The sequence below is a fragment of the Hyperolius riggenbachi genome, chromosome 2 (genome assembly GCF_040937935.1).
Source record: "Hyperolius riggenbachi isolate aHypRig1 chromosome 2, aHypRig1.pri, whole genome shotgun sequence".
NCBI classification, from domain to species: domain Eukaryota; kingdom Metazoa; phylum Chordata; class Amphibia; order Anura; family Hyperoliidae; genus Hyperolius; species Hyperolius riggenbachi.
The window spans coordinates 109840342-109861667 of NC_090647.1; the positions used below are offsets into that span (position 1 = coordinate 109840342).

Consider the following 21326-nt stretch of genomic DNA (forward strand, 5'->3'; position numbering starts at 1 on the left):
AAGCAAGGACCTCCAAGGTGGTGTTTTCTGAAATACTGCCAGTGCCACGTGCTACATCTGAGAGACAGAGGGAGCTTAGGGAGTTAAATAAGTGGCTGAGAAATTGGTGTAGGAAGGAAGGGTTTGGGTTCCTGGAGAACTGGGCAGACTTTGCAGTCGGCTACAGGTTCTACAGCAGGGATGGGCTGCACCTTAATGGGGAGGGTGCAGCTGCATTGGGGGAGAAGATGGCTAAACGGTTGGAGGAGATTTTAAACTAGGATCTGGGGGGAGGGGGGAGGATAAAGTCTCAATACGTAGACAAGATGAGGTAAAAAGACAGTGGGAACCTATCATTATGGAGGGTGGAGAGGGGGGTGGGGACAGTGTAAAGATTAAGGAGGTTGGTAAAAATTCAAGTAGCCAATTTCATGTAAACAAAATTGGTAAATGTGGTGGTAAAAATATAAAGTGCATGGTAACCAATGCTCGGAGCCTTGCAAATAAAATAGACGAACTAGAGTTCATTCTGAATGACAAAGGCTATGACATTGTGGGAATAACCGAGACATGGATGGATGAAAGCCATGACTGGATAGCTAATTTAAAAGGATACAATGTGTTTAGGAGGGATAGAACAGGGAAAAAAGGTGGAGGGGTTTGTCTCTTTGTTAAGAATTCTCTTACAGCTGTCCTCAACGATGAGATGGAGGAAGATTGCGAAGATGTGGAGTCCGTTTGGGTAAATATTCATGGTGGAAATAAAAGTTGCCAATTGCTTATTGGGGTATGCTACAGGCCACCTCTTATTAATGAAGCTGCAGAACTGCGATTACTACAGCAGATTGAAAAAGCTGCAGGTAAAAATGAGGTCATAATTATGGGCGACTTCAACTTTCCAGACATTGACTGGAGTATTGAGGCTACCCATTCTGGTAAAAGCAGCAGATTTCTGGCAGCACTACAGGACAATTACTTGACTCAAATGGTAACTGAACCAACTAGGGGGCATGCGTTACTGGATCTGATCATTTCTAATAGACCAGATAATGTATCAAATGTGCAGGTTCAAGAACATTTGGGAAATAGTGATCACAACATGATAACGTTTGATCTGGTGACTGATAGGCCACGGGGCAGCGGGACCACTAAAACTATGAATTTTAGAAAAGCAAAGTTCACTCAAATTAGGCAGGCACTAAGTTTGGTGAACTGGGATAATGTACTACAAGGGGAAGACACTGAAGGGAAATGGCAAGCTTTTAAACTTATACTCAATCAATACTTTAGTATGTATATCCCATATGGAAACAAAATGTCTAGGAATAAAAAAAGGCCTCTATGGATGAATAGAAAGGTTAAAGATAAAATGAAGAGGAAAAAGAATGCCTATAAGGTCTTAAAACAGGAGGGGACCGAGGCTGCACTAAGCAATTATAAGGAGTGCAATAAAAATTGTAAAAAAGAAATTAGGCAGGCAAAGATTGAAGCGGAAAAACAAATCGCTAAGGATATCAAATCTAACCCAAAAAAGTTTTACAAGTACATTAACTCTAAAAAAAGAAAGGTTGACTGTATAGGACTCCTAAAGGATGAGGATGGGAACTCAATGGTGGATGACCAAGGTAAGGCAGAGTTATTAAATGCTTTCTTTGCTTCTGTCTTCACAAAAGAAACAGCACTGTTGCAAACTACAGAGGCAGAAGAGTCTCAATCTTCTAACTGTAATATTAAATACTTAACGCAGGAAGAAGTGAAGGCAAGACTAAATAAATTAAAAATAGACAAGGCACCTGGCCCGGATGGCATGCATCCTCGGGTCCTAAGGGAATTAAGTTCAGTTATAGATAAACCCCTTTATCTTATCTTTTGTGACTCTCTTGCAACTGGCAGAGTCCCAGTGGATTGGCGTACAGCCCACGTTTTCCCATTATTTAAGAAGGGCAAAAAATCTGATCCAGGAAATTATAGACCTGTAAGCTTAACATCAGTTGTATGCAAACTATTTGAGGGGTTACTAAGAGATACTATACATGACTTCATAGTAGAAAATAATCTTATTTCTCAGCATCAACATGGGTTTACTAAAGACAGGTCCTGTTTGACTAACATGCTCAGCTTTTATGAGGTAGTGAATGCTAATATGGATATTGGGAATGCTGTAGATGTGATATACTTGGACTTTGCAAAGGCCTTTGACACTGTTCCCCACAAAAGTCTGGTGCAAAAGTTGAGGATGCAAGGACTGGGGAAGAGTCTGTGTTCATGGATAGGGAACTGGCTAATGGACAGAAAACAAAGAGTTGTGGTCAATGGATCGTACTCAAAATGGGAGACTGTTAGCAGTGGGGTCCCACAGGGGTCTGTTCTGGGTCCAGTGCTCTTCAATTTATTTATTAATGACCTAGTAGATGCAGTGGTGAGCAATGTTGCTATTTTTGCAGATGATACAAAATTGTGCAGAATCATCAACTCTCAGGAAGATAGTGTCATATTGCAACAGGATCTGGATAGGATGGCTATATGGGCACATACATGGCAGATGAAATTCAATGTTGACAAATGTAAGGTCATGCATTTTGGACGTACTAATGGTCTAGCACCATACAAAATAAATGGGATACAGTTGGGGACATCAAACTTGGAGAAGGACTTAGGAGTACTCATTGACAACAAGTTAAATAATCGTACTCAATGCCAAGCAGCTGCAGCTAAAGCTAACAAAATTTTGGGATGCATTAAAAGGGAAATAAAAACTCGAGATGCTAGCATAATATTGCCCCTGTTTAACTCTCTAGTAAGGCCACATCTGGAATATGGAATTCAGTTCTGGGCACCACATTACAAAAAAGATATTGCAGTTTTAGAGCAGGTGCAGAGACGAGCAACAAAATTGATGCGTGGGATGGAAGGTCTCACTTATCGAGAAAGGTTAGATAAACTGGGTTTATTTAGTCTAGAGAAAAGACGCCTTAGAGGGGATCTAATTAACATGTATAAATACATCAGAGGGCAATATAATACCTTGGCGGATGAGCTTTTTGTCCCTAGGCCTTCTCAAAGGACTAGAGGACATGATCTGCGCATGGAGGAAAAACGTTTTAACCATTTATTTAGGAAAGGGTTCTTTACAGTAAGAGTGATTAAGATGTGGAATGCATTGCCACAGGAAGTCGTTATGGCAAACTCTATACCTGCATTTAAAGGGGGCTTAGATGCTTTCCTTGCGTTGAAAGACATCCATGGCTACAATTACTAGGTAATGCCTAATGATGTTGATCCAGGGATTTTATCTGATTGCCATCTGGAGTCGGGAAGGAATTTTTCCCTTTAGGGGCTAATTGGAACATGCCTTGTAAGGGTTTTTTCGCCTTCCTCTGGATCAACAGGGATATGTGAGGGAGCAGGCTGGTGTTGTACTTTATACTGGTTGAACTCGATGGACGTATGTCTTTTTTCAACCAAAATAACTATGTAACTATGTAACTATGTCAGTACAAAATAAACGCAATGCGGGCAACATGTCAGTACAAAATAAACGCAATGCGGGCAACCATGTCAGTACAAAATAAACGCAATGCGGGCAAACATGTCAGTACAAAATAAACGCAATGCGAGCAACATGTCAGTACAAAATAAACGCAATGTGGGCAACCATGTCAGTACAAGATAAACGCAATGCGGGCAACATGTCAGTACAAAATAAAAACGCAATGCGGGCAAACATGTCAGTACAAAATAAACGCAATGCGGGCAACATGTCAGTACAAAATAAACGCAATGCGGGCAAACATTTCACCAGAAAATTACTGCAATGCGGGCAAACATTTCACCAGAAAATTACTGCAATGCGGGCAAACATTTCACCAGAAAATTAATGCAATGCGGGCAAACATTTCACCAGAAAATTAACGCAATGCGGGCAAACATTTCCCCAGAAAAGAAACGCAATGCGGGCAAACATTTCACCAGAAAAGAAACACAATGCGGGCAAACATTTCCCCAGAAAAGAAACGCAATGCGGGCAAACATTTTCCCAGAAAAGAAACGCAATGCGGGCAAACATTTCCCCAGAAAAGAAACAATGCGGGCAAACTTTTCACCAGAAAAGAAACGCAATGCGGGCAAACATTTCACCAGAAAAGAAACGCAATGCGGGCAAACATTTCACCAGAAAAGAAACGCAATGCGGGCAAACATTTCCCCAGAAAAGAAACGCAATGCGGGCAAACATTTCCCCAGAAAAGAAACGCAATGCGGGCAAACATTTCCCCAGAAAAGAAACGATGCGGGCAAACATTTCCCCAGAAAAGAGACAATGCGGGCAAACATTTCACCTGAAAAAGAAAGCATTTACTCACCTGGCAGAAGTCTCCGGCCTCTGGCGCGCTGCTCCCGGGACCACCTTCCTCCTGAAGTCTCCCGTGCTGACAACCTGGCAGAGCAGGGCTACGGCAAGATGGCGCCCGAAGCCCTGTACTGGAGACAAATAGTCTCCAGTACAGGGCTTCGGCAGCCATCTTGCCGTAGCCCTGCTCGCCTGCCGGTGTCGGAACAGACACTGGAAGAGGAGGCTGGAGCGGGGCTGCGGACAATGAACTGGCACGGCGTCTATAGACGCCGCTGCCAGTTCATAAGCATAGAGTGGCCAGAGTCCCGAGGCCGGGACGTCCCGCTGCTGAAAGCGGGACGTTTCCCGGGACCTCATGCAGCCTGGGACAGCGGACCCCGAATCCGGGACGTGTCCCGGGCAATCCGGGACGTCTGGTCACTCTAATATAGTAAAAACTAAAAATCACAGCAGCAATCAAATAGCACCAAAAGAAAGCTATATTAGTGACAAGAAAAGGAGGTAAAACTTATTTAGGTGGTAGGTTGTATGACCGAGCAATAAACCGTTAAAGCTGCAGTGGTCTGAATGTAAAAAAAGTGTCTGGTCCTTAAAGAGAACCCGAGGTGGGGATCGTACAAAGAAATATATACACAGAGGCTGGGTCTGGCTATAGTGCAGGGTCTGGCTATAGGTAGTTGAATCCCCCCTAAGTGTCCCCTGCGCTCCGCTCTCCCCCATAAATCACAGCCGCGCTCTCGGGCAATGTTTACCTCCCTAATGTCACTCACGCCGCTCCCCCTGCCTCCTGCAGAGCGCTGGTCCCCGCCCGCGTCCCTTCCCTCCAATCAGCGGCGAGGGAAGGGACGTGGGCGGGGACCGGCGCTCTGCAGGAGGCGTGGGAGCGCCGTGAGTGACACTAGTGAGGTAAATACAGCCCGTGGCGACACGCTATGTGTCGCCAGCACGGCTGTAATTTATGGGGGAGAGCGGAACGCAGGGGGGACTTAGCGGGGATTCAACTAGCAACAGAGGCTGGGCACTATAGCCAGACCCAGCCTCTGTGTATAGATTTCTTTGTACAATCCCTACCTCGGGTTCTCTTTAACCCTCCTGGCAGTATGAAAAATTCCGCCAGGAGGCAGCGCGGCAGTTTTTTTTTTTTTTTAAATCATGTAGCGAGCCCAGGGCTCGCTACATGATAGCCCCCCGCCCTCTTCGATCGCCTTCGGCGATCTCCGATCAGGAAATCCCGTTCAAAGAACGGGATTTCCTGGAGGGCTTCCCCCGCCGCCATGGCGACGGGGCGGGATGACGTCAGTGACGTCGTGACGTCATTGGGAGTCCCGATCCACCCCTCGGCGCTGCCTGGCACTGATTGGCCAGGCAGCGCACGGGGTCTGGGGGGGCCGCGCGCCGCAACGGATTGCGCCGATCGGGCGCAGGCTGGTGGCGATCAGTGTGCTGGCGCAGCTAGCAAAGTGCTAGCTGCGTCCAGCAAAAAAAAAATTAAGAAAATCGGCCCAGAAGGGCCGGAGAAAACCTCCTGCGTGGCTTACCCCGAACGTAGTTCGGGGTTACCGCCAGGAAGGTTAAGGGGTTTTAAAGAAAACCTGTAACATCAAAAAGCTCCCCTGGGGGGTACTCACCTCGGGAGAGGGAAGCCTCAGGGTCCCAATGAGGCTTCCCACGCCATCCTCCGTCTCTCGGGGGTCCCGCTGTGCCCCTCCGAACAGTGGCGATGTAAATATTGACCTTCCCGGCTCCTGCGCAGGCGCTGTGGCGGCTCTCGGCTCTGAAATAGGCGGAAATACCCGATCGCCGTCAGGTCTGCTCTACTGCGCAGGCGCAAGTCTCCGGCGCCTGCGCAGTAGAGCGAACCCGACTGAGATCGGGTATTTCCGTCTACTTCGGAGCGGAAAGCCGCAACAGCACCACCGCTGGAGCCTGGGAAGGTAAATATTGAACAAGCTGTCGGATCTGTCTGGCCGATGTTCAGAGGGCTGCAGCGAGACTCCCGTGGGACAGAGGACGGCGTGGGAAGTCTCATTGGGACCCTAAGGCTTCCCCCTCCCGAGGTGAGTGCCCCCCAGGGAAACGTTTTGATGTTACAGTGTCTCTTTAAGACTGCAGACTGCAGTCCTTAAGTGGTTAATCTATCATGGGGGGGGGAGCGATACTAAAGATGGGCACTAACGGTCCAATTTCTATTGAAAAATCATTCGAATGATCAGAAATTCTGGATTGGTTGTAAATAATCTCCATTGATGGGCACACTCAATTATGAATGATTATAAAATGATTACAGTCGTCCGATTGGATTTTCATCGAACGAAAATGTGGATTTTCTTGTTGCTAGTGATTGATAAGAAGCAAAGATTGGTTCATAGATGGTGTAGTGAACGATTTCACTTTCAATCAGAATTATCTGATCGCTCAAACGATTTTTCACTAGAAATTGGATCATTAGTATTAGTGGCAACCTTAATGATCACCCACCACAAACAAATGATCTGCCAATTGCAGGGGTAGAGACGAATGACGATTTTGTTGAAAATATTTAATCTATCGTGTTGAGCTCTGACTACAGCACAAGAAGCCGTCTTGTCCAAAGGGCTGGGCTTCTGCCTTATCATGAAATTGGATAAATTTGAACTTACTAAAGATCAGAATCTTTTGCACGCAGACACCTCCTTGGGTCTCTGCACACAAGGAGGACACAAAAGGTCCCCAGTGATGAAACAAGGTCAAGTGTGGAATTCACAGCTGATCAGCAGGCCTTAAAAGTGCAAATTCAGTCTAAATTTCACATTCTATCTATGGATCCTCTTGTACTGTAATAAATAGTTATAGTTACTTGGTGGGACTTTTTGTTCTGAATCACTCCCAGAGCCCTGTCTCTGCCAGCTACTGGCACTTAGCCCCACCCCCCTGCAGAAAAATGCCATGGCATTTTCTGCATCTGGACATATAGAAATGCTGGGAACCTTTCTGAATCACTCCTGGAGCCCCAAGTCTGCCGGCTTCTGGCACGTAGCCCCACCCCCTTGCAGAAAAATGCCACAACTCTTTTCTGCAAGGGGACGGGGCTATGTTCCGGAAGTCAGCAGACACAGGGCTCCAGTCAGCAGACACATGGCTCCAAGAGCGATTCAGAACAAAAAGAAGGTAATTATAATTTAGAAAAGGATCCATAGAATGTAAAAATTAGACTAAAATTTATTTTTAGTGACTTAGAAGAACTGTTAGCTGAAAGCAATAGGGAACAGAACAATTGCAGCAAGGGGGAGGAGAGTGCTTAAATAATATTACATGGTTTTATTATTAACAGGAGCCTAAGACCAAGATCTCAAAAATGTCCTCCTTTCTCAGTGAACTCTCATCTGGCCACAGTTGAGCAGGACATAAAAAAAATGTGTACCGAAGGTACCTACAAAATATGAGCTATTCTGAAAGGATGGAAATTCTGGAATTACAGACTAATCTCAATCTAGTTATTAAATCTTTAGGCATTATGGTGGTAATGGATATGGGAGACTCCCGCATAGGGCTGCACGATTTTAGGGAAAAATCGAAATTGCGATTTTTCTCTCAGAAATTGCAATTTCGATTTTTTTCCCGATTTTTTTTTCAAATCTTGGGGGGGGGGGGGGGGGGGGTGGAGAGGTTGGTCCGCACTGCCCGGCCCTGTCCGTAATACTTTGCTTCTGGCCCCGCTGTGCGCGGATTGGCCAGAAGCAGTGAATATGTATGAGAGTTAATGAGCGGGGAAGGGGGGGCGGATCCACTCCAGCAAGCGGCCGGGCACATGCAGCATTACCAATCACTGGCTAGCGATTAAATGACGGCAGCGGTAGGCGGAGCTGTATGCTCTGTACAGCTCCGCCTACCACTGCCGTCATTCCATCGCTAGCCAGTGATAGGTAATGCTGTATGATGTGCCTGGCCGCTCGCTCTAGTGGATCCGCCCCCCGCTCATTAACACTCATACATATTCACTGCTTCTGGCCAAGCGGGGCCAGAAGCAGTGAATATGTATGAGCGTTAATTAGCGGGGGGCGGATCCACTAGAGCGAGCGGCCAGGCACATCATACAGCATTACCTATCACTGGCTAGCGATGGAATGACGGCAGTGGTAGGCGGAGCTGTACAGAGCATACAGCTCCGCCTACCGCTGCCGTCATTCCATGCTAGCCAGTGATTGGTAATGCTGTATGTGCCCGGCCGCTCGCTGGAGTGGATCCGCCCCCCCCCGCTCATTAACTCTCATACATATTCACTGCTTCTGGCCAATCCGCGCACAGCGGGGCCAGAAGCAAAGTATTAAACAGCAGACCGAAAAAAACGATGGTACTGACGATCAGCAGATCGTCTTGCCATGAACCGCGGTTTCGGTTTTAAACCGAAAAAACCGTGCAGCCCTACTCCCGCAGGCTGTTCCACAATATTCTGAATGACCAAAATTGATATATCAGGACATTGGTACATGGATCAAGCGATGATGTTTGCAATGATCAATGACACGAGGAGATGAGGGATCATTACTAGTGAAACAGTTACATTCCTGAAGGTGATGAACCCTGCAACCACAACATTCTACACACTGCCCATCGTGCACAAACAATGCACACCTATAACGGGAAGACCTATTGTTTCAGGCAGGGGTCCATTAACAGAGTGAGGCAATTCATTGACACACATCTACAACTGAGCTGACATTACCCAGCCTGGATCCAGCGATCGTGCAGCCTCCCGGCACAGCTCCGCTCCTCTCTATGGGGAGGATCGCACATGATGTCACTGATGTCATGACATCATGTGCAGACCCGATCCTTCCCATAGAGAGACCGGAGCTGTGCGGGGAGGCTGCACGATCGCTGGATCCAGGCTGGCTGATGGTGTAATGGTTAAGGGCTCTGCCTCTGACACAGGAGACCAGGGTTCGAATCTCAGCTCTGCCTGTTCAGTAAGACAGCACTAATTCAGTAGGAAACCTTTGGCAAGTCTCCCTTACACTGCTACTGCCAATAGAGCGCGCCCTTGTGGCTGCTGCTCTGCTCTGGCGCTTTGAGTCCGCAAGGAGAAAAGCGCAACATAAATGTTATTTGTCTTGTCTTATATAACGGCTGGATCGGAGGGATCAGGGGGTGATCTAGGGGTGCAGGCGACCTAAACAAGCTAGCCTAGTGCTAGCTAACTTACAATAGATTTAATCTGGAGGACATCTGAGGCCAGCAAAACCCCTGAAGCGGCATACCGCAAACCCCCTGAAGGGCATACCGCTCAGGAGGTTTAAGATATTAGAAAAACCATAATAAAGAAGAAAACTGATAAAATGACCAGACGCATGGAGTGGAAGACAGTAGTTCTTTACCTGGATTTGGATACATTGCTTGTGCCTGGAGTGGCTATTCTGTCTACAAATGAAAGAAAAAGTTCAGTCAGATTATTCTGCACATAACACGTGCTGTTTAATAACTGCAGTAAAGGATTCAGTTCATGCAATAATTTGTGTTCTGTATGCTGGGACGTTGCACTACCTGTTACTCAGTCACCTGGACAAAGTACATATCTATGTAAGAGGGTGTGTAAATGGCATCTTGTACAATTTCAGATGTAACTGAAGTGCTATTCATAATACTGTTCTACATAATGGGCTTTTTTGGGGGCGCCTTCTCCCCTCCCAGTGATATTGCTTACAGCCCACTAGCTATTAGAAGTTGCTGTCAATTGTTTGTTTTGTGTAACCAAACAATCGTTTTTTCCTGTAGTGTGACCCACACATTTGAAGACAAAGAACCCGAGTGGAGACGGAATTTCCTCACTGGTTTTTATCAGGGCTGTGGAGTCAGAGTTGTAGTCGGAGTCGAGGAGTCAGAGCAATTTTGGGTACCCGGAGTTGGAGATTTCATAAACTGAGGAGTCGGATGATTTTGTACAAAATCCACAGCATTGGTAAGTATTAGACTAAGGAGTCGGAATCGAGGAGTCAGAGCCATTTTGGGTACCCGGAGTTGGAGTCCGTGGTTTCATAAACTGAGGAGTCGGAGTTCGATGATATTGTACAAAATCCACAGCCCTGGTAAGTATTAGACTAAGGAGTCGGAGTCAAGGAGTCAGAGGCATTTTGGGTACCCGGAGTTGGAGTCCGTGGTTTCATAAACTGAGGAGTCGGAAGATTTTTGTACCGACTCCACAGCCCTGGTTTGTATACTGTGGTTGATGGTCTTGCAAACCACCTCATCACTTTGTATTTATCCAGAACTTGACATTAATATACTACACCATAAGGGGCTGCTAGTCTCTCTCCATGTTTTTCCTGTATCCGCATGAAGTCTTGTGACTCCTCTGGACTACACACCTCCCTACATAATAGGCTATGGAGTCGGTACAAAAATCTTCCGACTCCAACTCCGACTCCTCAGTTTCTGATTCCTTTGACTCCACCAACTTGCATGTAATAATCTTGTTGATTGAAAGTATGAAACATAACAAACTTAGATATCAGGAACAATGGGAAACAGATCTGGGGGTTACACTCCACACTGATCAATGGCAAAACATTTTTACACTGAATCACAAAGGTTCCTTATGTGTAAACACACAAGAACTAGGCTATAAAATTCTTTCTCGCTGGTACAGAACCCCAACCGTCCTACATAAAATGTACCCCTCCACATCAGATTTCTGCTGGAGATGTGGCCTACAAAAAGGAACACTTTTGCACATTTTTTGGTCATGCACCTCCATAAAACCCTACTGGAAACAAATCCACCAAATAATGGAAAAGGTTTCTTGTGACCAAATTGAATTTTCTCCAGATAGATTACTACTTCACAATACAAATGAATCCATCAAATTATACAAATGATCCTTACAAATCCATATGATTAATGCAGCTAGAGCCCTGATACCCGTCTATTGGAAGTCTGTCTCTCCCCCTTCAATTAAGGATTGGATTAAGAGGGTTGACTCCATTGAAAAAAATGGAAAATCGAATTCACATTATGAAAAACACTCTTTTACTTGGATGGTATGGTTTGCCAATGTACTGAAGAATACAAAAACATTATGAAATCTTAACTCCAGATTGCTCATATCTTGACTTAGGAAATGATTCACTTACCTTGGTTCCTTATATCTATTCTCTCTCTCATATCTCAGTGACACATGTGTAGACACTTATACCTAAATCCTATCAAAATGTATTGCCTGTATTTTAACAGTGACTATATGTTTACTATCAGCAAAAACTATTAAGATATGTTCTGCTGTTAACCTGTAATTTTGTTGTATCTCGACATTATAATTGCAAATATCTGATCCTGACCGTTAACTGGTTTGCTATTTATTGTATCGATAATTTGTTCTTTCAATAAAGCTTAAATTGTGAAAAAAATAAAGTATGAAACATAAAAGGCATCTCATCACTGCCAAAGCTTAGGAATTTTAAAGCTATATTAAGATGGCATCTGCTTTTGGAAACAAAAAGCTCCTGGCCAAGAAGCTGACACTCTGCAGGGCTGGGCCAAGGCAGAGGCGAGAGAGGCTCCAGCCTCAGAGCGCAGTGTAGGAGGGGGAGCACAACTTACTCGGCTATCATTCCCCTATTGTGTTTGAAGCAGAGAAATAAGAAAAGGGGATACATGGCAGTGACTGCAAGCTAGATAACTACAGATCAAGGTATTTGGGGGGGGGGGGGGGGGCACTTTGGGGTCTCAGCCTTGGGTGCTGGAGGACCTTGTCCCAGGTCTGTTACCTTGTCACCTATCCTGACCTGTCATTGTCAACGTGAATGCTCCCAGTATCGCCTGTATAATAGGATTTGCCAGAGCCCCATATGAGCCGAGTGTTGAGATAGTTGGTGACACAAGCTGTTAGTATAGCTAAAACAAAAGCTGATAGATTTGGGTGTCATCAGGTGAACTTAGTGGGTGTATGTTTTTTTTTTCAACCCAGCTAACTATGTAAATATGTTTCTATGGCTATAAAATAGTGGTGAGAAGAATAAAGGCTTTGGCTACAACAGAGGAAGACTGACTGCAAATCAGGTGTGAGATAAAGAGGTTACAGCCGTGCTACAGTACAATGTACACTCACTCTCATACCACGCCTCAGAGTGAAGTCCTGCAGCGATAAGCAGTGCATATTTATACTGGAACAGTATACAACAATTCATGGGTTGGTCTGTCTGTGAAGGCTTTACTCTCTACATTACAGAGTGTCCGAGTGTTATACAATGTAAAAGCATGTAATATGCAAAAATACCTCAAAACTACTTCCCAAGACTCTAACGCACAATTCCAAAGGCAACCTTTGTCCACCAACTACCACCAAAAGCTGCAGAAAGGAGTTTAAAAACTGATCTCTTCAATCAGATTCCTGTGATTCTGCAGCCCAGAGGATTGTTATGACTTTGGATGTCTCTGCATTTCATTGAGACTCCCCAAATTTCACACAGGCACAGAGAGAAATTCTCTTCAGTGGATTTTGTACAAATTCTCTTCAGCTCCATAGATTTCTCTAGAGAAATTCACTATAGGATAGGAAATGCTCAAGGTTGGTGGGAGACTGGGAATGCCTAACTGTATGTAACATTTGCTTATATCAAACTAAAAATAGCTGTGCTCAAAAAATCCTACAAAAAAATAAATAAATAAGAATGATCAAATTATCAGTCACTAAAAACACAGGTAGTGCAGTGCTTGGCCAACTGTGACACATTCCACTGATACAATATCTATAAATAAACCAGCTCCACTCTGTAAAGGTCTTCTGGATAGTGGCATAGGCACTCAATGCATTAATATATTTGAGGCAGACAAGGTAGACAGTTCATCAGTGATGGGCTGCACAGGAAACTAAAGCCACATACACATGCTGTTCCCAGCAAAGAATCTATTGTGTGTACGGGTGTCACCCGAGGCTGCTTAATGATTTAAAGTGGACCTGAACTCAGAACTCCTCTCTGCTCTAAAAGATACACAACAGCATAATAACCTTTAAACAAAAACATTTCTTTGTTACAGCTGATACTTCCAAGAGGTACAGACTAACCAGCAAGCTCATGGTGACCCAGAACTCATTGGAGTGTGTAAGGGACTACAATGGTCCTAAAAGCCCCCTTACTAAAATGCTAAGAAAAACAAAAGTTTGCTTTCTTAAAACAGAAAGAATTTGCGATAATTCAGGTTGGAGTGAGCTTGAGATGTCTCCCAGTGCATCACTGCTGAATATATGCAAATTAACCATTGTCACCCTTAAGGTGCGTACACACATGCGACTATAGTCGTTTGAAAGAGGTACAGACTAACCAGCAAGCTCAGCGTGACCCAGAACTCATTGAAGTGTGTAACTTTTGTTTTTCTTAACATCTTAGTAAGGGGGCTTTTAGGACCATTGTAGTCCCTTACACACTCCAATGAGTTCTGGGTCACCCTGAGCTTGCTGGTTAGTCTGTACCTCTTGGTGTTACAAGCCCTACTGCATAGAGCCAAATTAATCCATGCCATGCACTGATGAGGATCAAACAATCCAAAACAGTCTGTATGCATGTTGGATTATTATGGCTCTGTACAAATTAACAAGCTGACACATCATTGCATTCCAGCGGTTCTGGAGGTGTGTTTAGCTTCTAAGGCCCCGTTCACACTTGCGTTTTGCCATGCAAACGGACCAGATCCTGATCGGATCCTGATCGGATCAGGACCTGATCCGGATCGGAACCGTACGGTTCCGATCCGGATCCGATCCGGTCCGTTTGCATCAGGCATGCATCAGGCAGCCATCCGGATCCGTGGGCAAAATATAGCGAAATTTTAAGAAAAAAATGTTGGGGTCAGCAGAAGGTGCACCTGGTGCACCTGTAGAATCAGGTTCCTCCGCTGTAGGCCTCACCTCCACCTCCGACATTCTGCCAAACAGCTCCAGCACGTCTGTCACTGCTGCTCCACTCCAGATATGCTGGGCCCATGTGTCCCCATCCGAAATGGCCGCTTGGATACGCATAGGAAGTGGGGTAGAACATCAGGTTTTTGTAGGCAGTGTGTTCTGTGCCTTTCGTTCCCCATTGGTTTCTGTGTTCCGGATGGTGCTGTCAGGCTCAGGTCCGGCTCCGGTCCGGGTGCGTGGGCCGGAGATCCGGACCCAAAAAATAGCGCATGTTGGAAAAGAGTCCGGATCCGATCCGGCACGTACGGAACGGATGCGTGTGAACGTCCGCATAGACTTTACATTGCTATGCGGAACGTATGTTCCGTTTGTACAGTATGCGATCCGGATCAGATCCGGAAAATCCGGATAGCGAACGCTAATGTGAACCGGGCCTAAGGGTACAATGGTTAATTTGCATATATTCAGCAGTGATGCACTGGGAGACATCTCAAGCTCACTCCAACCTGAATTGTTGCAAATTCTTTCTGTTTTAAGAAAGCAAACTTTTGTTTTTCTTTACAGCTGATACAAATCCTAAAATACATTTGCACAGTTTCTACTTCCTGATTCATGGAAGCAGACATATTGTTTACAGCCTGTGCTTTCAAATGGGCTTATCTGCTTATCTGCCATAGGCAGTCATGTGACACAGGGGAGGATCAAAATACAACTTGTGATTAGACACAAATGAATTAAACAGGCTAAACTCTCTAAATACATTCAGGGTGCATGTCTCTACGATTTCCTTCTGTCCTGAGCAAAAGTTCAGATCTACTTTAAGTGGAAACTGGCAGCCGAGTCCACTGTTCCCGTCCTAACACCGCCTGTTGTAAGCCCCTATGTCATTCCGCCTCCATTTTCCATAGCAACAGACGCATCATGCTGCTGTAGATTTTGTAGAGTGTTCAGCTCCTGATCTGTTGCCCGAAGTTTCAAGTCCTGATCCATTCAACAAGCAACAAGCATAGTGCATATTAGTATTATGTGCACACATTCCAACTGTAAAGTACCTTGGAAGAGAATCTCCACCAGTGAGTAACCACTGAATTGGGACACTCACTGCAGTATCCACCTCTGATAAAGGAAGATGACACCCCTTACCATTGATAAAGTCCACCTCGTTAATCCAGCCACGAATAAACGCCACTTTGTTTACAATGTTGTCTACAAAATCCAGGATCCAATTCACCTCACGACTTTAAAGTAAACCTGAGCTGAAGACATACCAAAAAAAACACATACCAATCGAATTAGAGGGACGCCTCTGGATCCTGTACAGGCTGCTCGCCAAGACCCTCTGGAAGTTCCGACCCACACTCTTCTTCAGGCACAAGCACGGCCATGCTGCACCTGTGTGAGTAGAAGCACAGAGCAGCTCCAGCTTACTGTGCAGTATGGCGATGCCTGTGCCTGGGGTGAGCGTCGCCTTGCTGCAAGGCCCTGATCTTCAATCTGTGAAGTCCATGTCGGATTTTTCAGGGGGGTCCACCCTCGGCAACAGAAGACTGGAGAACGGCGTGGAAAGCCTCTACAGGATCCAGAAGCTTCCTTCTTTCTTGGTAAGTATGTGTTTTTTTCCAGTATGTCTTCAGCTCGGGTACACTTTAAGCCTGTCCAGCAGCCACTGTGGCCTATAGGTGCTGGAATAGAGAAGTGGAAGTTTTAGTTTCTTCCTCCTGTGTCTGGGTGTTATACAGACCTTCCCAGCTAGGGCACACTAGGGGCATACATTTGGACTGATAATATAGCCATTGGCAGCCCCGAGGACATAGTAACATGTATCAAGTGTAATCTAACAGATTCTCTGATTTTCTGTTCCTTCTCCGATTAGAGAAGACAAATAACATTTATAATGCACTTTTCTCCTGGCAGTTTCAAAACACCAGAGCTGCAGCCACTAGGGTGTGCTCAGGAGGCAGTAGCAGTGTTAGGGCATCTTGCCCAAGGTCTCCTTACTGAATAGGTGCTGCCTTACTGAACAGAAAGAGCTGAGATTTGAATCCAGGTCACATGTGTCAGAGGCAGAGCCCTTAAAGGGAACCAGAGATGAATGTTGCACACAAAATAAACATATCAAAGAAAAATACTGAATGTTACCATGCGCTGGAGAAAAAACTCCTAATCAATCAAAGCGGCGTGCAGCTGAGGAGTACCCTTAAATCCTCAAATTGTACAAATAATAAATTTATAGGAATCTGACACGCGCTAATCCAATCAATAAACTTTATTCCTATAAGGTCAATTACAAATATCACAATATACTAAAAATGAGTACCCCACTCCACTCATACACTCCACACCACCTCTACATACATCCACTGAAGGGCCCTTCTAAAAAACAAAAATAAAGATAATCATAAAAATTATGGCGTTAAAAACAGGGATGTAGTACTTCCCTACATATGCAGATTCCAACCCAGCAGTTTCCTGTGTGTATCAAGGAAAAGTTTAAACTTGTTTAAGGACCGTCCTGTTAGACCTCCTTCAGCAGATACCACATTCCTATTACAGGTATGGGTCAGTCCGATTATGTAACAAGTACCTGGGTCTACAGAATTTGCTGAATAGATCCTTACAAAGTCCACATACCAATCCTGGACCTTCCAGACTTTCCGCTGTCATGCAGCTCGCTCGGTGCACTCCACGCCAGCCTACTCGTGCAGCCTGCGTCACTTCCGCTCAGAAGATACAGATCCCCGCTAGCCGCACTTCCGCTTAGCGTAACTCAGATGTATGTTGGCTCTACTTTTCCGGGTGACGTCACCACTCGTACGGAGACTTCTAGACCTTACTGCCAGGGTTACCGCTGCGCGCTTTCGCGGTATAACACTTAGTCCTCGGTCTCCGTCACCAACTTAGTTCATAGAAGATAGAAAAACCTCGACGCGTTTCTGCCAATATCCGTTGGCCTTCTTCAGGAGGAGTTTAGTTATAGATAACTAAACTCCTCCTGAAGAAGGCCAACGGATATTGGCAGAAACGCGTCGATATCCGTTGTCATGCAGCTCGCTCGGTGCACTCCACGCCAGCCTACTCGTGCAGCCTGCGTCACTTCCGCTCAGAAGATACAGATCCCCGCTAGCCGCACTTCCGCTTAGCGTAACTCAGATGTATGTTGGCTCTACTTTTCCGGGTGACGTCACCACTCGTACGGAGACTTCTAGACCTTACTGCCAGGGTTACCGCTGCGCGCTTTCGCGGTATAACACTTAGTCCTCGGTCTCCGTCACCAACTTAGTTCATAGAAGATAGAAAAACCTCGACGCGTTTCTGCCAATATCCGTTGGCCTTCTTCAGGAGGAGTTTAGTTATCTATAACTAAACTCCTGCAGCTGCCTGTAGGAAGTGTCTCTCAAGGCCAACGGATATTGGCAGAAACGCGTCGAGGTTTTTCTATCTTCTATGAACTAAGTTGGTGACGGAGACCGAGGACTAAGTGTTATACCGCGAAAGCGCGCAGCGGTAACCCTGGCAGTAAGGTCTAGAAGTCTCCGTACGAGTGGTGACGTCACCCGGAAAAGTAGAGCCAACATACATCTGAGTTACGCTAAGCGGAAGTGCGGCTAGCGGGGATCTGTATCTTCTGAGCGGAAGTGACGCAGGCTGCACGAGTAGGCTGGCGTGGAGTGCACCGAGCGAGCTGCATGACAGCGGAAAGTCTGGAAGGTCCAGGATTGGTATGTGGACTTTGTAAGGATCTATTCAGCAAATTCTGTAGACCCAGGTACTTGTTACATAATCGGACTGACCCATACCTGTAATAGGAATGTGGTATCTGCTGAAGGAGGTCTAACAGGACGGTCCTTAAACAAGTTTAAACTTTTCCTTGATACACACAGGAAACTGCTGGGTTGGAATCTGCATATGTAGGGAAGTACTACATCCCTGTTTTTAACGCCATAATTTTTATGATTATCTTTATTTTTGTTTTTTAGAAGGGCCCTTCAGTGGATGTATGTAGAGGTGGTGTGGAGTGTATGAGTGGAGTGGGGTACTCATTTTTAGTATATTGTGATATTTGTAATTGACCTTATAGGAATAAAGTTTATTGATTGGATTAGCGCGTGTCAGATTCCTATAAAATAAACATATCAGTTGATAGCTTGTAAACAATAAACACTTTACCTGATTATTTCGCCGCTCTGGTGTGCCTTTTTTAGTGTTTTTTATCCATTATTTCTCCAGGAAAAATCAAATATGGCCGCCGGCTCATATCCCTACTGCTTCCGGGTTATGAGTTGTTCTGGATGTGCTGTCTAGGCTATATGAGACTACGCTGCTATCTAGGCTATATGAGAAAGGCTGCTGTGTGCTTTCATTTTGGTATGATGTGCAGCTGCCTGTAGGAAGTGTCTCTCATAGGAATGAAACTGCAGTCATCATCAGTATCTATGCAGACAGAGTGCACACAGAGCACACAGGGATCATATTGCAGCCACACGTGTCTGTTTCAGAGATTCTCTCTCAGCAGCAGCAGCCCCTCCCATGTGATCACAGCTCTCAGTATGCAAAGCAGGAAATCTAAGCCAGGAGGTGGCAGGCTTGGGCTTGAAAAGACTCCACAGAAGAGTGACTCAGCTATAATGATTCCAGGTCAAACCTAGACTGAGCCAGTCATGGATTCTTATCACAGCTGCTAATAGACTAATTAAGCAGATAAGAATGAAATTAAAAGCAGGGTAGGTGTTTACTGTCATGTTCCCACTGATAAATGTAATAAAATACATGAGGGTGCTTCGTCTCTGGTTCTCTTTAACCAGTGCACTGTTCAGACACACATGTCCACAGAAGTCCCTATCTTGTTCAGGCAGTAACTATCCCCATCTTCCTGAGTACCCTAATAATAATTACCTTAAAACTAAAATCATGTACAGATGTTGTCACATGCTTTACACATTTTACCACATGTCTTAGGTGGTATTTTCATTGTGGCAGGGACTTTTACGTATCTCGTTTTCATGACTGGCCACCTAGAGTTTGCCCTTCATACTCTATATTAACTAATGTACAGTACCAAGTAATATGTTGGTGCATAAATAAAGGAACAGAAATCACAACTTTGGCTAGATTGTAACACAGAGGCATACCGGTGCAGAACGAAAATACAACATTTTGTATGAATCTATTTGCAATTCAGTTACCTCCGTTAGGGGAATGATTCATGGTTGCCTCTGGATAGGAATTTATGCATTACATTTTTTATACTGATATTGAAACTGTGGATAAGAAAAGCACTACGGCGATTCAAACTGCACTATGCTTTGCATAGATTGCTATATAAACAGATGACACCTGGGGATTAGAAAGCCACAAAAATCACACTGGACTCCTTCTTTATATGCAGGACTTCTCTATCATTTCCTGAGTATAGCTAAAATATTGTGCGTATATTTTCCTGGAAATATCTTTTTCATTTTAGATAGAATGGGGGAGGATTAAAAAACTCATTTTAATAGCTCTCTGTGCTCGTTTGAGAGGTTATTTTGCTTATTTCTTATCTCAGCAACAAATTGCCATATGTACAAAGTTCTGGTAACCAAAATTATTATCTGTCCATTGAGTTCTTCATCCTTTTACTAGGTATTATGTATTGATAAATAATGCACATATATCCCTTCTGAACATGGGCAAGAAGCTACATGCCAAATATTTTGTCCAACTGCTTTGAAACATACGTACAGCTGAGGGGGGCATGCAAGAACTGTCACTGAGGGCTTGTTCACACTGCAGGCGTATTCAAGGTTTTTTTTACATGCGGGCGATTTTTAAAAACGCCCCCCCCCCCCCCGAACGCTTGTGCAATGAATGTCTATGAGAAGGTTCCTATCAGCGCGGGTAGTGCGCTGTCCGTTCAGTAAACCGGTGCGTGGACCAATTCTGAGGCGATTCCGCCTCAGTGGAAAATATAGCAGAAACGCAAAACGCTCACAAAATCGCTTTGTGTAGCGTTTGCGTTTTTAAGAATAAATCCATTGTATTTATTCTTTTTCCAGGTCAAAGAGTTTACTTCCTGACTTGCGTCAGGGAGTAAATTACAAAACTGCTCAGAAAAAATGCTTCGAAAACCGGCTAAGCACAAAAATGAATCGCCAACCCAATCGGAAAAAAAAAAGACATCTGAAAAAAACCCCAACGCGGACGGACACGCGAACAGAACACAATGTGAACAAGGCCTAAAGGCCCGTACCCACGACGCGATTTTCCCGACGATTTATCCGACGACCAGCAAAACTTTTAGCGATGATCAATCATTTCCACGATCTCGCGGTGTGGTTACAGGTGCGCGATCCTGCGGACGTCATTCAGTGTCGCGTGGCGATAACAACCGTCACAGCGGATCAGATCTGTAAGATCCCCGACAACTACGTGCAAAGTACCGTGAACACTTTACTTCCCATTTTCACCCATCGTGTAACGTTGTGCATACCTACCGGCTGGAGGATGAATTGTGGAAGGCTTGTCGTCAGGGGGATGTCGCTGGATCCATCTTCCTCCGTCGGGTGGCGAGTATTTAGCTTAAGGCACACATACTGTAAATCTGTACATTTCCGGTCCAGTCCTGTCAGTTTTGCATCAGTTTTCTATCAGTTTTACCTGACAAGATTGGAACTGTACACCTTTTATGTGTGAACATACCCACAGAAAACTAATACAAAACTGACAGGACAGGAATGAACTGAACCAGAAATGTACACCTTTTATGGGCAACCAAGCCATAGAAAACTCATACAAAACTGATACCACCTGTCAAAAACTGATAGGACTGGACTGGAGACTTTTATGGGTGAGCCCAGCCTAAGGGCTGGTTCACACAGAGGGAGATTGTGCTGTGCTTGAGAATCACCAGTGATCGGCAAAGTGCTAGTGCAGTGTCACCCAATGAGGGTGTACTCACAGCAGCGTTTCAAATTTTAGAAAATCGAAATCTTGCTGCATGTAACATTTTTGAGAGCTACCGGTATTATGCTTAAAGGAATGCGGTTTGTAGTGTGAACTAAGCCTAGCAGCTAGGAGAATGTCAGCTGGAATGATCATTTCAGCTTTCTGTGCACAGCTTAACCATAGCATACACTTTACACACAA

At 45.0% G+C, this 21326-nt stretch overlaps 1 protein-coding gene across 1 annotated transcript in view; it reads right to left on the minus strand.

The window, feature by feature from the left end:
- Window positions 1–21326, minus strand: part of PRR13 (proline rich 13) — a 38602-nt gene that overhangs the window by 10184 nt on the left and 7092 nt on the right. The window contains exon 2 of the mRNA XM_068265094.1: window positions 9685–9727. Coding sequence (XP_068121195.1) covers window positions 9685–9700 — 16 coding nt within the window. The 5' untranslated portion in view covers window positions 9701–9727. The remainder of the gene's footprint in view (window positions 1–9684; window positions 9728–21326) is intronic.